Source organism: Artemia franciscana, chromosome 4 (genome assembly GCF_032884065.1).
Source record: "Artemia franciscana chromosome 4, ASM3288406v1, whole genome shotgun sequence".
Taxonomy (NCBI): domain Eukaryota; kingdom Metazoa; phylum Arthropoda; class Branchiopoda; order Anostraca; family Artemiidae; genus Artemia; species Artemia franciscana.
Window position 1 is genome coordinate 17858005 of NC_088866.1, and position 18331 is coordinate 17876335.

General features: G+C 37.1%; 1 protein-coding gene across 12 annotated transcripts in view; it reads right to left on the reverse strand.

Moving 5' to 3' along the window:
- Positions 1 to 18331, reverse strand: part of LOC136026083 (paxillin-like) — a 147575-nt gene that overhangs the window by 92565 nt on the left and 36679 nt on the right. The window contains exon 1 of one of the 12 annotated variants that reach the window (XM_065702293.1): positions 5525 to 5730. The exons of 8 other annotated variants lie outside the window; for them this stretch is intronic. In XM_065702293.1, coding sequence (XP_065558365.1) covers positions 5525 to 5564 — 40 coding nt within the window. In that variant the 5' untranslated portion in view covers positions 5565 to 5730. Of the gene's footprint in view, positions 1 to 5524; positions 5746 to 18331 lie in introns of those variants that run through there. 3 more of the 12 variants (XM_065702289.1, XM_065702287.1, XM_065702291.1) reach the window with 3 other exon arrangements.

Here is an 18331-nt window from a genome sequence, read left to right on the forward strand (position 1 = left end):
TTCGCAAACGTAAGAGTTACCAATCAAATAGTATCAGTGATTACTGTGTCGGTGGCCAGTAATGAGAGGTTTTTTACCTAAGACCCTTCAGATCCAGGAATGGCATACAGGGCATCTGCGAAATCTGGCCAGACATCACGGAGCTGAGCTGCAGCCCTAACGTCATCCTACTGGGGTTGAAGAAACAGCTCCCCTAAAGTCAAGTCCTGCTCCTATTGTCCTCACAAAGTGTGTCTCGGACGACCTCTTTTGCGCCTCCCTTCAGGGCACCACTCATAAAATGTACATGTACACGGGAGTCGATTTTCTGGCATATAAAGGAAGTGACCAAGGTACGCCCATCTCCAACGATTCAAGGGGTCAGTTACTTATGGTTGACCGGTTTTCTGACAAACTTCTGTGTTAGTGACCTTTTCCTGCCATAATATGTTCAGTATTCTTCTAAGGCACATGCTTTCACAGGGTAAGGCGCGTTTCTCTAGTTGGACATTTAGTTTCCAGCATTCACTTGAATAGATGAGAATGCACATCACATCGATATTGATGAGGCGGAACTTCAAGCGCATAGAATATTTCCTACAGTCAATCTTTCACTTTTCCGAGAAGAACCAATGTCATTAGCGAAGTCCAGGTTAGAGATTTGTCGGCTGCAAAAATTCAGTCGAGTCTGAAGACTGCTTTAGAATGTAGTCCATAACAATAAAAAACAGGAATGCGGATAGGAAACATCCGTGTTTGGCACCAGACATTATCTTAAAGAAAGGACATCCCAATTTTCTGTGAGCACAAAAGATTCAGTATCTTCATAGAGTGAATTTTCATTTTGACTAGTTTATCAGGCAATCCGTAATAATCCAAATCTTCAATAGAATCTTCTGATCAACAGAATCAAATGCCTTTTCAAAATCAATGAAGCTTGTATATATATATATATATATATATATATATATATATATATATATATATATATATTGTCGGAAACTGTGCAGCCATTAGTCCAAGAATGAAAACAAGATCAGAGCAAAACCCACCAGGTCAAAATTTGATGCCCTTTCAAATGTCAGAGATTAGCGCATCGCCCTTCTAGGAGATTTTGACCAGTATGCCCCTGTTCCAATCTTTTAGGATAGCTTTGTTATTCCAGACAACCACTAGGAGAGCAGTCTAAACAGTTATGCAGACACAAAATTATGTATTCAGCATCTCTACCGTTATCCGATCGACTCCATATGCAAATCCATTTTTCAAACTGTTCACAGTTGTCTTCACTTCTTTGGTATTTGGGGGGAGGGGGGTTAAGCACGTACATCAATTAAAAAAAGTCAGATCGACTATGGGCCAGGAGTGACTAAATGATTTGGCGTTAATGAGCATAAAACATGAAGAGTCAAAAGCAAAAATTGTGACGAGATAATTAATAATTTTGTAGAGGATAAAGTAAGAAAAGTCAGATTTAAACAAATATTTCGTTCATAAATGAAAATTTTGTTAAAATTTGGCATGAAAATTTTGGGAGGCAGGGGGGGGGGGATCAAGATTATGCCCCGGGCTCAAGAGAGGCCAGAACCGCAACTGCTCACTAACTTCTTACTAACTTCAGGAGCTTTTTAACGTTGCAAATATGAGTATTATATATGTACATGATTTTTTTCTAGGAACAAAACTTCGACTTTAATCCTGCAGAGCTAAGGCCAGTAGTCCAACTCGTTAAGCCACTCGTAAAATAATTCCTTCAACCGAGAATGAGCAGGAAAAAATATCAATCCAACCCTTGAGGGCTGGGGTCAAAAACATAAAAAAAAATTAAGTATTGAACCAGATTTTTCGATTTTCCTGAAAGGGAATCATCGAAGTCAACCTCCGGATGAGGTATTCCTCTTGTGCGTATTTATGGGCAGGTATATTCATTAAAAAGGTTTAGTCGGTCATCAGCTGTGGTGGAACAGACTTCCAGAGATAATCATTAGAGAGGCGCTTCTAAACCTCTTTAAGAAGGGTTTCGGCAATCATAAAATCGGAGTTACTTGTGCCACGAATCTTGGCATCGATTTAGGTATCCTAGATGAAACTCTAAGCAAAATGAATGAACTTTCAGAGGTTTTGTGAGTTCATGGTGCTAGAATAGGTTTGAAAATTAAAGTTAAGAAGACTAAGTCACTAAGGGGAATAAGTGAAGATGACAAGGTAGCGTTGGGTAACGAAAAGATTGATCAGGTAGAGGATCTTCACTTGCCTTGGTAGTAAATAGCCAAGGCTCATGGTGTTTTTTTTCACAGAATAAAAATTGGAAGAATAGGAAGATATGTCTGCAAACCAAGGTTAGAATATTGGAAGCTACAGTGATGACAGTGGTCAAATATGGTTATGAAGCATGGGCGTTCCGAAAAGCGGCTGAAGATTTTCTAGATGTTTTCCAGAGAAATTGACTACGGATTGTTCTGCGTGCCCGGCTGACTGACCGTATCAAACAGTTCGTGGTAACGAACTGTAGTAAGGAGCGACCCGGCTCAATAGTAACCAAAACTCTAAAAAATGGAATTTCGGTACCAATAGCTACATGAAAAGAATCGCATTTTAATGCTGATTTTAAATATATAAGTTTCATCAAGTTTAGTCTTACCCATCAAAAGTTACGAGCCTGAGAAAATTTGCGTTATTTTAGAAAATAGGGGGAAACACCTCCTAATAAGTCATAGAATAATATCGAAAATCACACCATCAGATTCAGCGTATGAGAGAACCCCACTGTAGAAGTTTCAAGCTCCTATCTACAAAAATGTGGAATTTTATATTTTTTGCCAGAAGGCACATCACGGATGCGTGTTTATTTGTTTTGTTTTTTCCCAGGGGTGATCGTACCGACCCAGTTGTCATAGAATGTTGCGAGAGGGCTCATTCTAACGGAAATGAAAAGTTCTAGTGCCCTTTTTAAGTGACCAAAAAAATTGGAGGGCACCTAGGCCCCCTCCCACGCTAATTATTTTCCCAAAGTCAACGGATCAAAATTCTGAGATAGCCACTGTATTCAGCGTGGTCGAAAACCTTATAACTATGTCTTTGGGGACGACATACTCCCCCACAGTCCCCGTGGGAAGGGTTACAAGTCCAAAACTTTGACCAGTGCTTACATATAGTAATGGTTATTGGGAAGTGTACAGGCGTTTTCAGGAGGATTTTTTGGTTGGAGGCAGGGGTTGAGAAGAGGAGGATATGCTGGGGGAACGTTCCATCGAGGAATTTGTCATTGGGGAAGAAAATTTCTATGAAGGGAGCGCAGGATTTACTAGCATTACTTAAAAAAAACAATGAAAAAATAAATATGAAAAAGTTTTTTTTTTCATCTGGAAGTAAGCAGCAGCATTAAAACTTAAAACGAACAGAAATTATTACTCATATGAGGGGTGATATATGAGCTCACCTCCTCCTAATACCTCGCTCTTTACGCTAAAGTGTTTTTAGTAATTTCAACTATTTATTCTGCGGCTTTTGTGATTCAGGGGTCATTCTTAATGAATTGGGACAAAATTTAAGCTTTAGTGTAAAGAGCGAGATACTGACAAGGGGGCGAACCCCCTCATATATGTAATAAAAATATTAGAATACAAAAGTTCTTTACGTAAGGCAATTTATAAGTTACGTATATCTTTTACTTATAAAAAGATTCGTAAAAAATTAAAAGTTCTAGTTGCATCTTTAATTAACCGAAAATTGGAGGGCAACTAGGCTTCCTCCCCCGCTCTTTTTTCTCAAAATCATTCGATTAAAATTATGAGAAAGCCATTTAGCCAAAACAAATAAATACGTTTTAATTATTCCTCTGCGGAGAGCTAAAATCAAAACATGCATTGATTCAAAAACGTTCAGAAATTAAATTTAAAAAAAACAAGTTTTTTAAATGAAAGTAAGGAGCGACATTAAAACTTAAAACGAACAGAAATTACTCCGTATATGAAAGGGGCTTTTCCTTCTCAACGCCCCGCTCTTTACGCTAAATTTTTTTACTGTTGTACTGAAGGAAAAGCCCCTTTCATATACGGAGTAATTTCTGTTCGTTTTCAGTTTTAATGTCGCTCCTTACTTTCATTTAAAAAACATGTTTTTTTTTATTTAATATCAAACAGTAGGCAGTACGAAAAATACAGTTCAATCCCGGTTTCCGGGGCTATAATGAGAGAAAGGTTGAGATGGCTTGGGCACGTTTTGCGGATGAAGGATGACAGATTGCCGAAGATTGTCCTTTTTGGCCAAGGGATAAACGGAAAGCAGGGCGTTAATGGTTGGGGTGGGAGGATGTCATAAAGAAAGATTTAAGAGAAATGGGAACTTCCTGGGAGGGTGTAAAGAGGGAGGCTTTGAATAGATTAGGATGGATGTAGAGCGTGTGTAGCTGTGTTGGCCTCAGGTGGGTTGGTGCTGCGGTGAGTTGTTAGTAGCAGCAGTAATAGTAGTAACAGTGACCCTGGATCTCCACCATCTAAACCTAAGTATGAAGACACAATAACAGAAAGGTTTTTAAAAAAGATTTCTATGTTTTCAAAGATGTTTATTATTAAAGAAAGAGTCTTCCATATGATGTCAAATTAGAAAAACAGTGTTTGGTTTTAACAACAGGTTTTTAGTTATACTATCACAATTTGCACTGTGAGTAATATTGACGTAGGTCTCTATTCGTATATTCGTCTCTATTTCCAAGTTCTCTTTTAATTTTTTTGTCCAATACCAGTAATTTAAGTAATCTTATCCAAAAGTCTATATTTAAAAAGGATGGGACTTAAATCAAAGAAAAGAATTTCGAAATCCTTATTAAATTGAATATAAAACTGTACAGTTGTGGGTATTAAATTAACACCTTATCTAAGTAGGCCTAGTAACGTTATCATTATAGCGACCATAACGAAAACCGATTGTCTAAATTTGTTCCCTTTTTTATAAAGTTCTACTTGCGAGTCAAACTCACATATCCAAATGTTTAGAGAGCCAATTGTGTTTTATAGATTGGTTCGTTACCTTTGCGACCGGGATTTTGGCATAATCGCGTGGACTAAATTAAGCTACAAGCCGAACAAACTGAAGCAGTCCCTCTATACTCTCCCCCATAGATGCTATCTCAGGTTTAGCTCTTAGAGTAAGAATCAATCTATGTGAGTGAAAGGTATTTAATTTGATATTCCAAGTCCTGACTTCAAGGCCGTACCCAGGATTTTTGTTCGGGAAGAGGACTACAAAAAAAACTTCAAAAACATGAAAATTTTGCTTATATGCGTTTTGTCACGTTTTTACAAATCGAACACAAATTGTGGAAGCAAAATTCAACCCCCCTCCCCCCTATATACGGCCTTGTCTGACTTTATTTCAGGCTAGATATTCAAAAAATTACAAGAGTATGTAGTAAGACAAAATTTGAGGAGAAATATCAGTTACAGTGTTTAGATAATTGACAAGCTTTTTGGACTTGGTTTCCTTTAAGAGTAGTACCTCCAATTAATGATTAGGCTATGACCAAATAAACACAATTTTCACTTACCCGAATCAAGATTTGTAGTTTGATCAGCCTGACCGATCATTTCAACTAAAGTGGAAAGGCCAATTTCAGAGTTAGCTTTATCCGACTTAAAAGTGACCCTTCTCGGTTGCTTTAATCTCTTTTCGGCCACCCTTCCCTCCTCTACTTTAGAACACCCACAGAAACGAATTTTGACAAGATTCTTCGGCCACAAAACATTAAAGTAACCGAAGAACTATGCGGATGTGATTATACAGAAGTTGGACGATTCTTAAAAAACCCGGTGTGTGCAACATTTCCATAAAAGGTTGGAAATAGCGCAGTTGTAGACTTTTTATGCCAAATTGATTCCAGTGTTGCCAGCATACAGTCAAAAAGACTGTTGTTGTTTTTTTTTTTTTTTTTTTTGCATACAGAAGCGACCAAATCCTTGGCGTGGTTTTGAATATTAGCAAAACAATGGGTAATAACAATCGTAAAATGAATTGCAAAAACTTAAAATTGTTGTCGGTGTTGCCGTACAATTATAACAAAAACATTCAGGAAGACGGTCCCAATTTTACATCATCGGAGACAGTGGTATAGCGTTACTTAAGTAAAAAGCTATGTGACTTCAGTCTACTATTTCTTCCTTCTCTTTTTACCAGCCCCTTCGTTTGGAAGGAGTGGTCGTAGAAACTTGGGAGGGGGCTTGTTCGACTAGAAATAAAGATGTTGCTGCTCTTTTCAGGATTCAAAAGTGATTGGGGGCAGCCAATCACTACCCCTCTCGTGGTCTTTTTTGTTACCCAGTCCCCATGTAACCTCCCAAGACATCCAATTATAATTTTTAAATAACCATTTTATTCAGAATTGCAGAAAAATCAAATAAAGACGACAGGATCCCACAGCCCCTATGGCAAGAAGCGTAGATAATACATTTTGTCACATGTTTACAAATAGGTTAGGCTATATAGGGGAAAGCAGGGACATAGTCGATCTTAGGTGCGTGACTGGGTCGTATGTTTCAGGAATCGTTCTCTGGGACGAAAGGAGTGTTAGGGGGACCAGAAATGGCCCAAAACATTCTTGTCTCTGATCAAACTGAAACTTACAGCCATAATAATTTGGCTCAAGAGGAGCCTAAAATATAAAAAAAAAACTGTGGGCACGGGTCTGAATTTAAAACCATTAATTGCTGGGCCAAAAAAAACTTATCTGCAAAAGAAATTTTAATTCAGGGTAATTCACCCCACAAATTCAGGCCCTGAATAATTTGTTGCTTATTAACAGTTTAAACTTTCAGCTTTAAACCCTAGTACCAGGGTAACCTAATACAAAAGAAAATTCATTTGGGGCCATGAACACACCCACCAAAAAATGGAGTCTAAAAAGAAGCAAGAACTTTTTTTTATGATCCGCTCAAAGAGAAAAGAGGCAAAAAACATTGTGGTTCCCCACGAAAAGGGTCATAAAACGTTCTTTCTCAGAACGACTTGAAACTTACATCTGTAAGTACCTGGACCAAGGGAACCCTCTTACAAAAAAGAAAATTTAGATTTGGAGCAAGCCCCCCTCCCAAAAAAAACTAATGTCCATATTATATATTTTTTTAGCTTGGTACTTATATCTGAAAGTCCTTAGGTCAAGGGGAACCCATTTTGGAACGAAATTGATCCGGACGGAAATGGGGCCTTAAAAAGGACCGATAGCAATTTTGTCCGAACGGCTTGGCACTTAAAACTTTAAGTTCCTAGTCAAGTGGGCTCTAATTTTCAAAGAAAAATTAGTTTGGAAGCACAAGCCACCTCAATATTGGGGCTTGAAATAGTTTTTTTCTTTGAGTGGCTTGAAACTTTCACAGATCGATGCCTTAGTTAAGGTGACCATAAATTTCCTGTTTGGAGGTGAAATTATATTAGGTGACCCGAAAATGGGCCAAAAAACCTTGCAGCCCCTGATCAGTTTGAAACTTGGAATTATAAGTCCCCGAGCCAAGAGGACCCTGATAAGAGCAATAACTCAAGGGCATGCCCCACTCTCCCCCCGCAAAAAAAATGGATCAGAAAAATATAAAAGAAAATTCTGGCCAGCTTCAAACTTAAATCGTTAAGTTCTTTGGCTAAGAGGACACCAATGCAAAAGAAAACAGTTTTAAAAATATTTCACAGAAAAACCAGAATCTTTTCTTTTTTTTAGAGTGCCTTGAAACTTCCACCTGTATGTTCCTGAATCAAGGGTCCTAATGAATTGGAATGGGGGCACAATGAAAGAGAGCTTAACGTGATATATGATAACAACCGGGTTTGGAACCACTGCTTTTTGCAGGTTTAAAGTTTGGAAAGGTTTTTTTTCCAGAAAAGTTACGTATTTTTCCAAATTATACAAATAATTATAATGGAATCTGGTATAAATTATAAATTATAATAATAGAATCTGGTATAAATTATAATAGAATCTGGTCTTGAGAAGGCCCAGGGGTTGTGAGCCCTACTCATGTTATTTATGCTCGTTTTTTTCAGGGAAAATTAAACTAATAGTTTGAACCTTTTTGTTTTTTTTCTTTAAGAATTTACAGTTTCGCCTAATATTTGTATGCTGGAGAAACTTTTTCAGCAATTCTTAACAACATACACCTTTTTGAAAATCTTGACATAAATAGTAATGTTTAATTTAGTTTTATACCTCCTCTAGATGACCAGAAAAAACTTAATACCATTCCTAAAAAATTCTGTCTAGCCTGGATACACTTTTTTGATTTATTTAAATTTTAAGAGCAGAAGTAGCAATAGAAGTAGCCCCAAAAGTTTGAACTGAATACCCTAAGTCGTTCTTGGTATATTACTGAGATGTCTTATTGGGAACTAGCATACACACAGTGCGTTTTGATTGAAGTTTGAAGCAACATTTAGTTTGTAAGCATAATGGGCAAATTGCAAAACTGTGGGGGTTGACTTACTCAATAACCCTAGAGATGTATTTACTAGACCATTCAGCTATTTTGAACAAAATGGCTGTCTTAAAATTTTGATTGTTAGAGTTTGGAAAATTATGGGCTAAAGAGGATGACTAATTGCCCTCCAGTCACTTGACGCTTAAAAAGGGCACTAGAATTTTCAATTTCCAACCAAATTAGCTCCTTCAATATATCAATGATATTACTTGCTATGATAGAGCAGAGCTGCCTATGATATTGTTTGTATGCCCTTTTAATACTTGCATGGGTATAGTTTTATCGTTTAATTGAAATTCCCCTAAACGTTTCAACTTAGTGCCCTTAAGTATCAGTAGTCGTAGTAACTGTAGAAGTACTATCAAAAGTATACACATTGCTTCTGGCTACTCCAAAATCTGTCACAACTTACCTTGAAAGGTTTATCTTAATAATGTAAGGCGCTATTGTGATATTGCTTTGTCACCCTATTGACAATCTGCATGGTCATAGTTCGTTCTGATTTAGTTGAGCATCCGCCTAAATATTCCTTGAAAGCTTCACCCTAATACTCTTAGCTTGTGTAGTCACAATAGTTGCAGTAGCAGTATGAGCATAGCATCTTTGGTTGTTGTTTTTTTTTTTTTTTTTCAGCATCCCCTTCAACAAACGATGAAAGTTTCAACCTTATACCATCAACCATTCCTGAAGCATTGCTGATACGTCCTCTTGAAAAACTATGCGGACATAGTGTTCGTCGATTTGATACAATACAATTTCAATATTATTCAAAATTTTAATAGTAGTAGTCGTAGAATTAATAGTAGCAGTCTTGGCTTTAGTAGTAGTAGTAGAAGTAACAGTAATGATAATAGTAGCAGTAGTAGTAGAAGCAGTAGTATGATGCAGATACTGTCTTTTGGTTAGTTCAACATCCTCCACAACAAGCGCTGTAAGCTTTAAAGTCACACAAAAATTGGTCCTAAGATATTGCTGATATGCTCTTTTAACAACCTGCATACGGATGGCATGTTGTCATTCAGTTTACCATCCCACGAAAAATTCTCTGAAAATTTCGCCTACATACCCTTAGGTATAGTTGTAATAGTAGTCACAGAAGTAGTATTAGGACTCTACTTAATACAATTAGTCATTAATATGACATTGTCGATATGCCCTTTTGATAACTTGTATATTCATATACAGGTAAAATGAAAACAAAAGGAATGCAAAGAAAGTGGAGAAAGCACTAAAATATGAACTAAGGAGGTGTGAAGTCGAGGTCATGAATAAAATTGTCGAGGACCTGGAAGATGCAGCCAGACGGCATAATAATAAAATATTGTACTGGCATGTTAATAATTTGAGAGGGAGTAGTCAATCCGGACTTGTCCCAGTTAAAGATAGGAACGGGGCCACAATTAAAGATAAGGAAAGAGTTAAAGGGAGATGGACAGAACAGTTTGAGGATATGCTAAACCGAGATAGAGTTGCAAGAAAAGATATAGAGGAAAATAAAAGTTTGCGATACCTTGGATGTGAAGTAAGATTTGTTTTGTGAGGAAGAATTAGCGACAGTCCTAAAAGGATTAAAAAATAATAAGGGTCCAGGTGCTGATAGTGTGGTAAATGAGTTTCTTAAATATGGTGGTTCTGAGATTAGAAATAAGTTACTGAAGATCATGAATATGATTTTTGAAAAAGGGGAAGAACCTGGCAGTTTTAGGAAAACCTTAATTAAACCACTGTATAGGAAAAGTGATAAGAGTGAGTGTGGTAATTACCGAGGCATTAGTCTGTTCTCTGTAGGCAGCCAACTACTTAGTAATATAACACGTTTTATGCTGAGAGATGCTGCAATCTAAGTTTTAAGAGAAAAACACTGCGGTTTTAGAAAAAGTAGAGGATGTGACGACGAAATTTTCACTCTTACGTTAATAATTGAGAAGTGCCTGAGTTATCAACCACCTTTGGTCCTCAGTTTTATAGATTATGAGCAAGCGTTCGATTCTGTTGAAAGAAGAGCTTTAGCGAAGGTCTTATCCTTGTACGGTATACCCGACATATACATTAAAGTGATTCGTGTTATGTACGAGAATAACACTGCTGCGGTTAAGGTAGGAAATGAGGTTAGCAGCTGGTTTAGTACTAAATCAGGATTTAAGCAGGGTTGTGTTCTATCCATCTTTATATGGGTCATTTTGATAGACTTTGTCTTAAGGAGCACAGGAAAGGCAATGGGAGACCACAGATTCAAATGGGGAGGAAAAACTCTCCTGGACTTATATTATACTGAAGATTTAAGCATCCTAGATGAAAATATGAGCAAAATGAATTAACTTTTCGAGGTTTTGAAAGTTCAGGGGCCTAGACTAGGTTTGAAAATTCATGTTAAGAAGAATAAGTCACTGAGACTAGGAATAAATGGAGATGAAAAGGCGATGTTGGATAACGAAAAGATTGATCAGGTGGTCAGCTTGACTTACCTTGGTAGTATTATTAGTAAATGTGGTGGGAGCAGTGAAGATGTTATAAGCAGAATAGTCAAGGCTCAGGGTGTTTATTCACAGTTAAAAAAAGTTTGAAAGAATAGTAAGATAAGTCTGCAGACCAAGATTAGAATATTGGGAACTAGAGTGATGACAGTTGTCAAATATGGCTCTGAAGCACGGGTGCTCCGAAAAGCGGATGAAGATTTGCTAGCTATTTTCCAGAGAAATTGCCTAGGGATTTTTCTGAGTACCCAGATGACTGTTGATGGCTCAATCCCGCTTTCTAGGGCTATAATGAGAGAAAGGTTGAGATAGCTAGGGCACGTTCTCTGGATGAAGGATTACAGACTGCCAAACATTGTCTTTTTTCCCAACCGTCTAGAACAAAACAGAAAGCAGGTCGTCCGCGGTTGGGGTGGGAGGATGTCATAAAGAAAGATATAAAGGAAACAGGAAATTCCTGGGAGAGTGTAAGGATTGAGTGTTTGAATATATTGGGATGGAGGAGGAGCGTGCGAAGCTGTGTTGGCCTTAGGCGGCTTGGTGCTGCGGTGAGTGCTAGTAGTAGTAGTGGTATATTCGTTTACCTTGAAATTTTCACCTTGGTGCTCTTCGCCTTACAAGTAGTTGCAATAGAGGTAGTAGTTGGAGGGGAATTAATATTAGAAGTTGTAGAGCTAGTAAATGTAGCAGTGATAGTAGTATTAGTAGCAGTGTGCACATATTGCTTTTTGGTCAATTAATCTTCCCCTTTAAGCATTCTCTAAGAGTTCCAACTTAATAACCAAATTCATTCTTGAGATGTGCCCTTTTGACAACTTGCATAAACACAGTGTATTTTGACTTATTTCAAATTCCCCCTCAATATCCTGTCAAATTTTCACCTTCATACGCGTAACTTTAATTGTGCAAGTATCATAGTAGTAGTGGTAATAGTAGCAGTAATGGTGCATTATTATTAGTAGTAGCAACAGTAGAAGCAGTATTAATAGCAGTATTGGTAGGTATGTTTTGCCTTTTGGTAACTGAACATGCCACTCATGATGCCACTGAAGTTTCCTTTTGACACGATAAGCCTTTCCAAAAATATTGCTGACACGCCCGTATCAGCAATCTGTATGCACAAAGCACGTTTAGATTTATTTTCTATTTTCCCCTCAACATTCCTCCTCAGATGTTTATTTCAATATCATCAGCCCCAGTAGTACTCACTACAGAATTAGTAGTTTTGGTGATAGTATTGCTAGTAGTAGTAGTTGTGGAAGCAGTTTAAACAGTGGTAGTTGTATTTGTAGTAGCGTGCAAATACTACTTTTTGATCAATTTGTCACTTCTGAGTTACGCCCTTTTGACAACCCATATGCACACATGTTTTGACTTGGTTAAACACTCCCCTTAACATTCCTTGAAAGACTGACCTTATTACCCTTTGTATTTTGAGAAATTAAAAGTCAAACATGCATACCTTTTCTCAAAAACATATACTATATGCAAATAACGAACAAGTTGCCTTAACTTACAGCCCTTGCCCTGAGACCGGGGGGGGGGGACATCCCCATACGCATAATTACTGAACCTTTAAACAATGCTGAAAACAAATAGATATCTCAAAACTTTGTTTAAATGTTTGTTTTGGGAAATGATAGGCGTGAGGAGGGGGCTGGTTGCTCTCAAATCACTTTTAACCTTTAAAAAGAGTATTTGACTCACTATAACTTCCGATTTCAAATCAAATGGGCGCCATCTAAAGTTTATACAACCATCCATTCCTTTAAAAACCTTATATGTCCCCAGGGTATAGCTTACAGCGCTTGCCCTAGGGGTCTGGGGGGCTATGTCAACCCTAGAGGCATAGTTATATGTTCTTTAGACTATTTTGAACGAAATATGTATCTCACAGTTTCAATCAGATGGTTTTGCTGAAAAAGAGGGGGGTAGCTGGAGGGGGGCTAGTTGCCCTGCATCACTTTTGACTCCTATAAGGGAACTAGAATTTTGAATTTTCAACCAAATGAACCAGCTCTACAGTTTACACAACCATCCCTTTCATAAAAACCTTAAATTCCCCAGGCCATAACTTACAGCCTTTGCCCCCCAGCTCAAGTGGTTTGTATCAGCCCCAAAAGCTATGATATATGATCTTTAAACTATTTTAAACAAAATGATCATCTCAAAATTTCCATAGGATGCATTTCGGAAAAAGACGCCGTGTGGGATGAAGGGGGTAGCTGCCCTCTGATCACTCTGACTCTTAAAAAGGGGAATAGAACGTCTGACTTCCAATCCGATGAGCCCCTCTGTAGCAGATACGACCACCCTTTCTATAGAAAAAACCTAATATACCCCAGGGCACAACTTATAACCTTTAACCTGAGGTCTGTGGGGGGGGTGTCATCCTCAAAGATACACTTTCTGGGGCCTTCCACTACGCTGATAAAATTGCTATATCAAAATTTTGATTGGATGTGTTTGGGGAAATAATTAGCATCGGGGGGGGGGGCTGTTTGCCCACCAATCACTTTCGTCTACTAAAATGAGCACTATCCCTTTCAACTTCCAATCGAATGAGTCTCTTTCGAAGATTCTACGACAACTCCTATACGAAGTGCCCTGGTCTAAAAAAAAATTAAACAATACAGTGGCCAGCATTTACCCCCCCCCCCCCCGGAAAATACCCCCCGTTGAAAATAACCCCCGACGAAAATATGCCCCTGAAAATGCCCCTCTGTGGAAAATATGGCTTTCCAAATTTCCGTAAGGGGAAGAAATTTTGGTACTTGTGTATTATGCGCCACCCACTCAAGTTTACGCTGTGTGTAAAACTCGAGAACAAACCGATTTTTTCGTTAGTTGCTTCGTTACTTTAGAAACAAATTTGAACTGTAGGGGGTAACATTAAGAACAATAGGGGGGGGGGGGGATAAAGTATAGTGGGTTTGAATGCAAAATGTGTTAGGTACAATTATTCTGCATATTATGAAGTGAGAAATGTTTTTTTACTTCAAACTATCCAAATACTTTACTCCCCCCCCCAATAAGCAAACATATATCACTTGTATTTTTCTTGTCTCGCGCTAAGCTCAAAGAAACTAACGAAGAAACCGGTTTGTTGTCGAGTTTTACACACCGTAAACTTGAGTGAGTGTATTATGTGTAAACGCATAATATACAAATACCAAAATTCCTTCCCCCTAAGAAAATTAAAAAAGAAACAAAACTCAAATAAATGCTCAAATTTGAAAAGCACTATTTTCCATTGGGGTATTTTCCGGGGCAAGGGGGGTATTCACCGGGGGCCATTTTCCCCGGAGGGTATTTTCCGGGAGGGGGTATTTTCCACACGGGGGAGGGGTATTTTCCGGGTGGTACTTTCCGTGGTGGTAATCCCCAGGGGGGGGGGGTAGACACTTAGCACCAAATAATACACTGCGCCAATATCGTTCTATATGACTTAGATTACGTCATGTTTGGCTGTGTGATGGTGATATAAGATGAGCATGAAGAGGGTGCTCAGAAGAAGCAACACCATTCCCTTTTTCTTTCTTTCGGTATGGAGCAAATGGCAAAAGCTGAAGATTTATATCAATAGGAGAAAAAAGGGACGGAAATGGCTCAAAGGCAAGCAAATGCAGGACAATAGGGGACAATTTCACACTCAAATCTATCTGCAAGAAGACCATAGTTCCTCCATTCATCCACCCTTGAAGAAGATTCTTTCATTTGAACAAAAAATAACCAGCGCCATTTTAAAATACAAAAGCCAAGTAAGTATTTTTACAAGAGATCTCGGTTGATTCGGCCTCTTTCTTCGGTTCTTAGGCATTCTAGAGAATATCGACTTTCTTGTCTGAATTCCTGACGACCAAGGTTCTGGATTAGACATCAAAGAACGGTAATCTCTAACAAATATAAATCAAGAGAAAATAATCAATATAATTTGAAAAAAAACCTTAAGTACTATTTATTGAGCATTAAATAAGGGAGGAAAGAGTTTGGGTAACTTACAAGAGTGGATACTGGCGCTAGTGCTGACAAAATAAAAACTGTCAGCGCCATCTAGCATGTGGCAAAACTTAGCATACATAGTAGTGGAAACCAACGCTAGTGCCGACAAAAAATTATCAATGCCGTCTAGCTTTGGCGATACTTGGTATTTTTTACCAGCGTAATAATAAGAATAATTAATCTAATCAGTGTAATTGGTAAAATTAGGGCAGTAATAAGATCTAGTTTCAGTTCCTGAAAGAAATATGGTTACAGAACTTGAAAAAGGGCCAAGTGTCATCACATATTATATGGTGTTAATAGTTTTTTTCTGTCGACACTTTATAAGTTGCCTTTCTGTGCACTATTTGCCCAGCATTACTTTCTTGTTAGTCTTTCCTTTTCTACTGTTATGGTTTTGTTCTTTATTTATTCAATTAACCTTTCTGCTCATGTTGAAGAGATAAATTGTTCTGTTCGTAACACCCAACAATTACAAGCTCTGTTCTGGTCTCTGTTGGTTTGGGGGGGGCCTTAACCTGTTGCAATGTCTATTGCATTGAATTGAGTAAACAAATTCATTAATTCTAGTTGCATTACCCAAAAACCAGCTAATCTTAAAAACCTAAATAAAAATATCACCTTTAATTCTTTTTTATTTTGTCATTTGCATTAGACAGAAGATGAAGAAGTACTTATTCATAAACGGTGCTATAAATTTGTACGCGGTTAGGTTAAAATAAATTTCGGGTTGGATGCAAATGAACTTGGACCATAATTAAATGCGAATTTTAATGCATTGAAGTGAAGGTTGTTTTGAATTCGTTTTGTTCTTCTGGATAACGCTACAGTTGGTGATGCAGGTAGTTTTAATTCCTATTAAAGCCTCGATAAGATTTCGAATGTTTTTTTCTAATTAGTTACTTGTTCTCTCTGAGCAATAGCTTAGCTAAAGCTCTCAAGTCCCAAACTTACAATTTCGGAGAAATAATAAACATGTCCAAAAATGCGTTTGACCAGCCTCTCTGGTATGGAACAATAGTTCTGTTCCCTTCTCTCAATCTTTAGGGAATTCAAAATTAAAATTCTTAGACTGGTTTAGCTTAAAGACAAAAATGACGAGTGGCATAAAGGCTGTTTCGAAAAAGTGAACATTCAAGTACAACGCCATCAATATTTTCGGTTCCGGGAAATGATGGGTGGCACTGATTGAAACTTAACAAAGGATTAAGTATTCTCTATGAAGACTGACGGTACAGCGAATGCTGCTTTTGTGCCAAATGTTCAAATTTAAAAGGCCTTAAAAGAACTTTAGTCAGGAAAAAACCTACGGCATAAAAAGATATTCTGTGTTAACAATCTGTTCATTAGAAAAATCCTCTTCATACACCCACTCCCTAAGCAGTGGATGCAACTACACACAGGGATAAACAGGAAGATTCCCCTATCTCCAAATTGATGTGAGGAGCCTCTAGGGAGGTTGGATAATAATACTTAAAAACCCGTTTTGAGCTATTCTCTCAAATGGCTGAAAAATCATTTTTAGCCTATCCTAACCCCTTGGTCAGAATTCTCTTACATATCCCTAAAGTTCTGAACCTGCTCTTCTAAGCAGGTAATAAAACTCGTAATGAGCCAATCTCCCTTGGATCTAAGGACAGAAAAAAAATTCAAAAACTTTACGAAAAATGAATATAAAAATATTTCAAGTAAGTTATTTTACATACCAACATTTTTTTAAGATATTAAAATCATGAGGCATTTACAATTTCAATAAAACATGATTTAAATAAAGAGGTTTGGGTACTCTAATTTAGCAATAAAATATAACAAAAACAAGTTTTTTTTTTCAATCGAAAGTAAGGAGCAACATTAAAACTTAAAACGAACAGAAATTATTCCGTCTAAGGGGAGAGCTGCCCCTTTCTCATCCTTCACTCTTTACGCTAAAGTTTGACTTTTTGTCGCAATTCTTTAAGAAAGACTGCTCAAACACAAGGACTATTGAATCTGAATGAAAATCATTTTAAAGAACTTTAAACTTTAGCGTAAAAAGTGAAGGATAAGGAAGGGGTAGCCCCGCTTCAAATACGGAATGACTTCTGTTCGTTAAGTTTCAATGTTGCTACTTACTTTCAGTCAAAGAAATTATTTTTTCATTGAACTTCTGACCCATTTTCACCCCAACCACCGAACAAAAGTCCAGAATGGATCCTTGGTCACAGCTTTTGATATTTGGAACCAACACAAGAAGAAAATAAGTTTCATGTATTATCTATTGTTATCAAAACTCCGTTTTTTAGAGTTTCAGTTATTATTGGGTCAATTCGCTCCATAATTAAACTCCGTTGCCGCAAACTGTTCGAAAAAAAATATTGAAATGTAATTTCATTGCTATGATACGGTGTCTAAACAACTCAGTCACCATACAATGCATTCAACGCATACACAACGCATAAACCAGCACAAAACTTTAACTTTTAAATTAAACTCTTTTTTTCGAAATTGAATAAAATGTGCTAAACAAAAGTAGAAAATTCATCAAAAATAGTGATTACACACAAAATAGCTCATTTTACGGCGTTAATTTGGAACTGAGGTAAGAAGTGTTTACAAGGTATATTTGTCGTATTTTTACAGTGGTCATTATAGTTTTGACACAAATTAAACAAAGGTCCATTAAGCTCTCATCTATGTTTGTTCGCAGCTGAGAAGATTTCCCCTCTGAGACAATTCCGAAAGTCGACTTTTTAAAAAGATACTAGCAAAAATTCCTTTCATTTTACATTTTGACTCTATCCCCCCATCTACATTTTTCTTAGAACAATGCGTGTTCACTCGGCTTAGGAGCATACGAGAACAAGGTTAAAACCTAAGATATTCGGGAAGATAATTATGAAAACAAACAACAAGTAGAGCACCAGGAAATTTTTTTCTTAAGACAGAGGAATGAGTGTTGTCAAGCACAGAAACAGTGGTAAAAAGGAAAGAAGAGATGAATATGCTAAACGTTCTTCAGCAAACTGATAAAAAAAATCCAAAACATAAAATTTAGGAATGAGGTACATAAATTTAGTAATGACTACTTTTAATAATAAAAAAGTTCTCCTCTTTCTGGGCGAGTTTGGATCTACAATAAAATAAAATCTAAGAAGGTCAAGTGATTTATTTTAACTTCTAACCTTTATGTCAAACGACCAATTATAATAAATTAAAATTATTACAATTCATAAACTTTTACAATTAATTCAAAATGTTGAATATTAGAAAGTTCAGAAAAAAGGTCTGAGGTATATATTCCTACCCTTTAAGAGTGACCATTCCCTTAAAATGGGTCATCAGACATTCTCTTGGAAATTATAAGAAAACACATTAAAGTACACGAGAACACAAATACCTAGCCAATAGTGCATAACTTTGTTAACATAAACTTTATCCCTT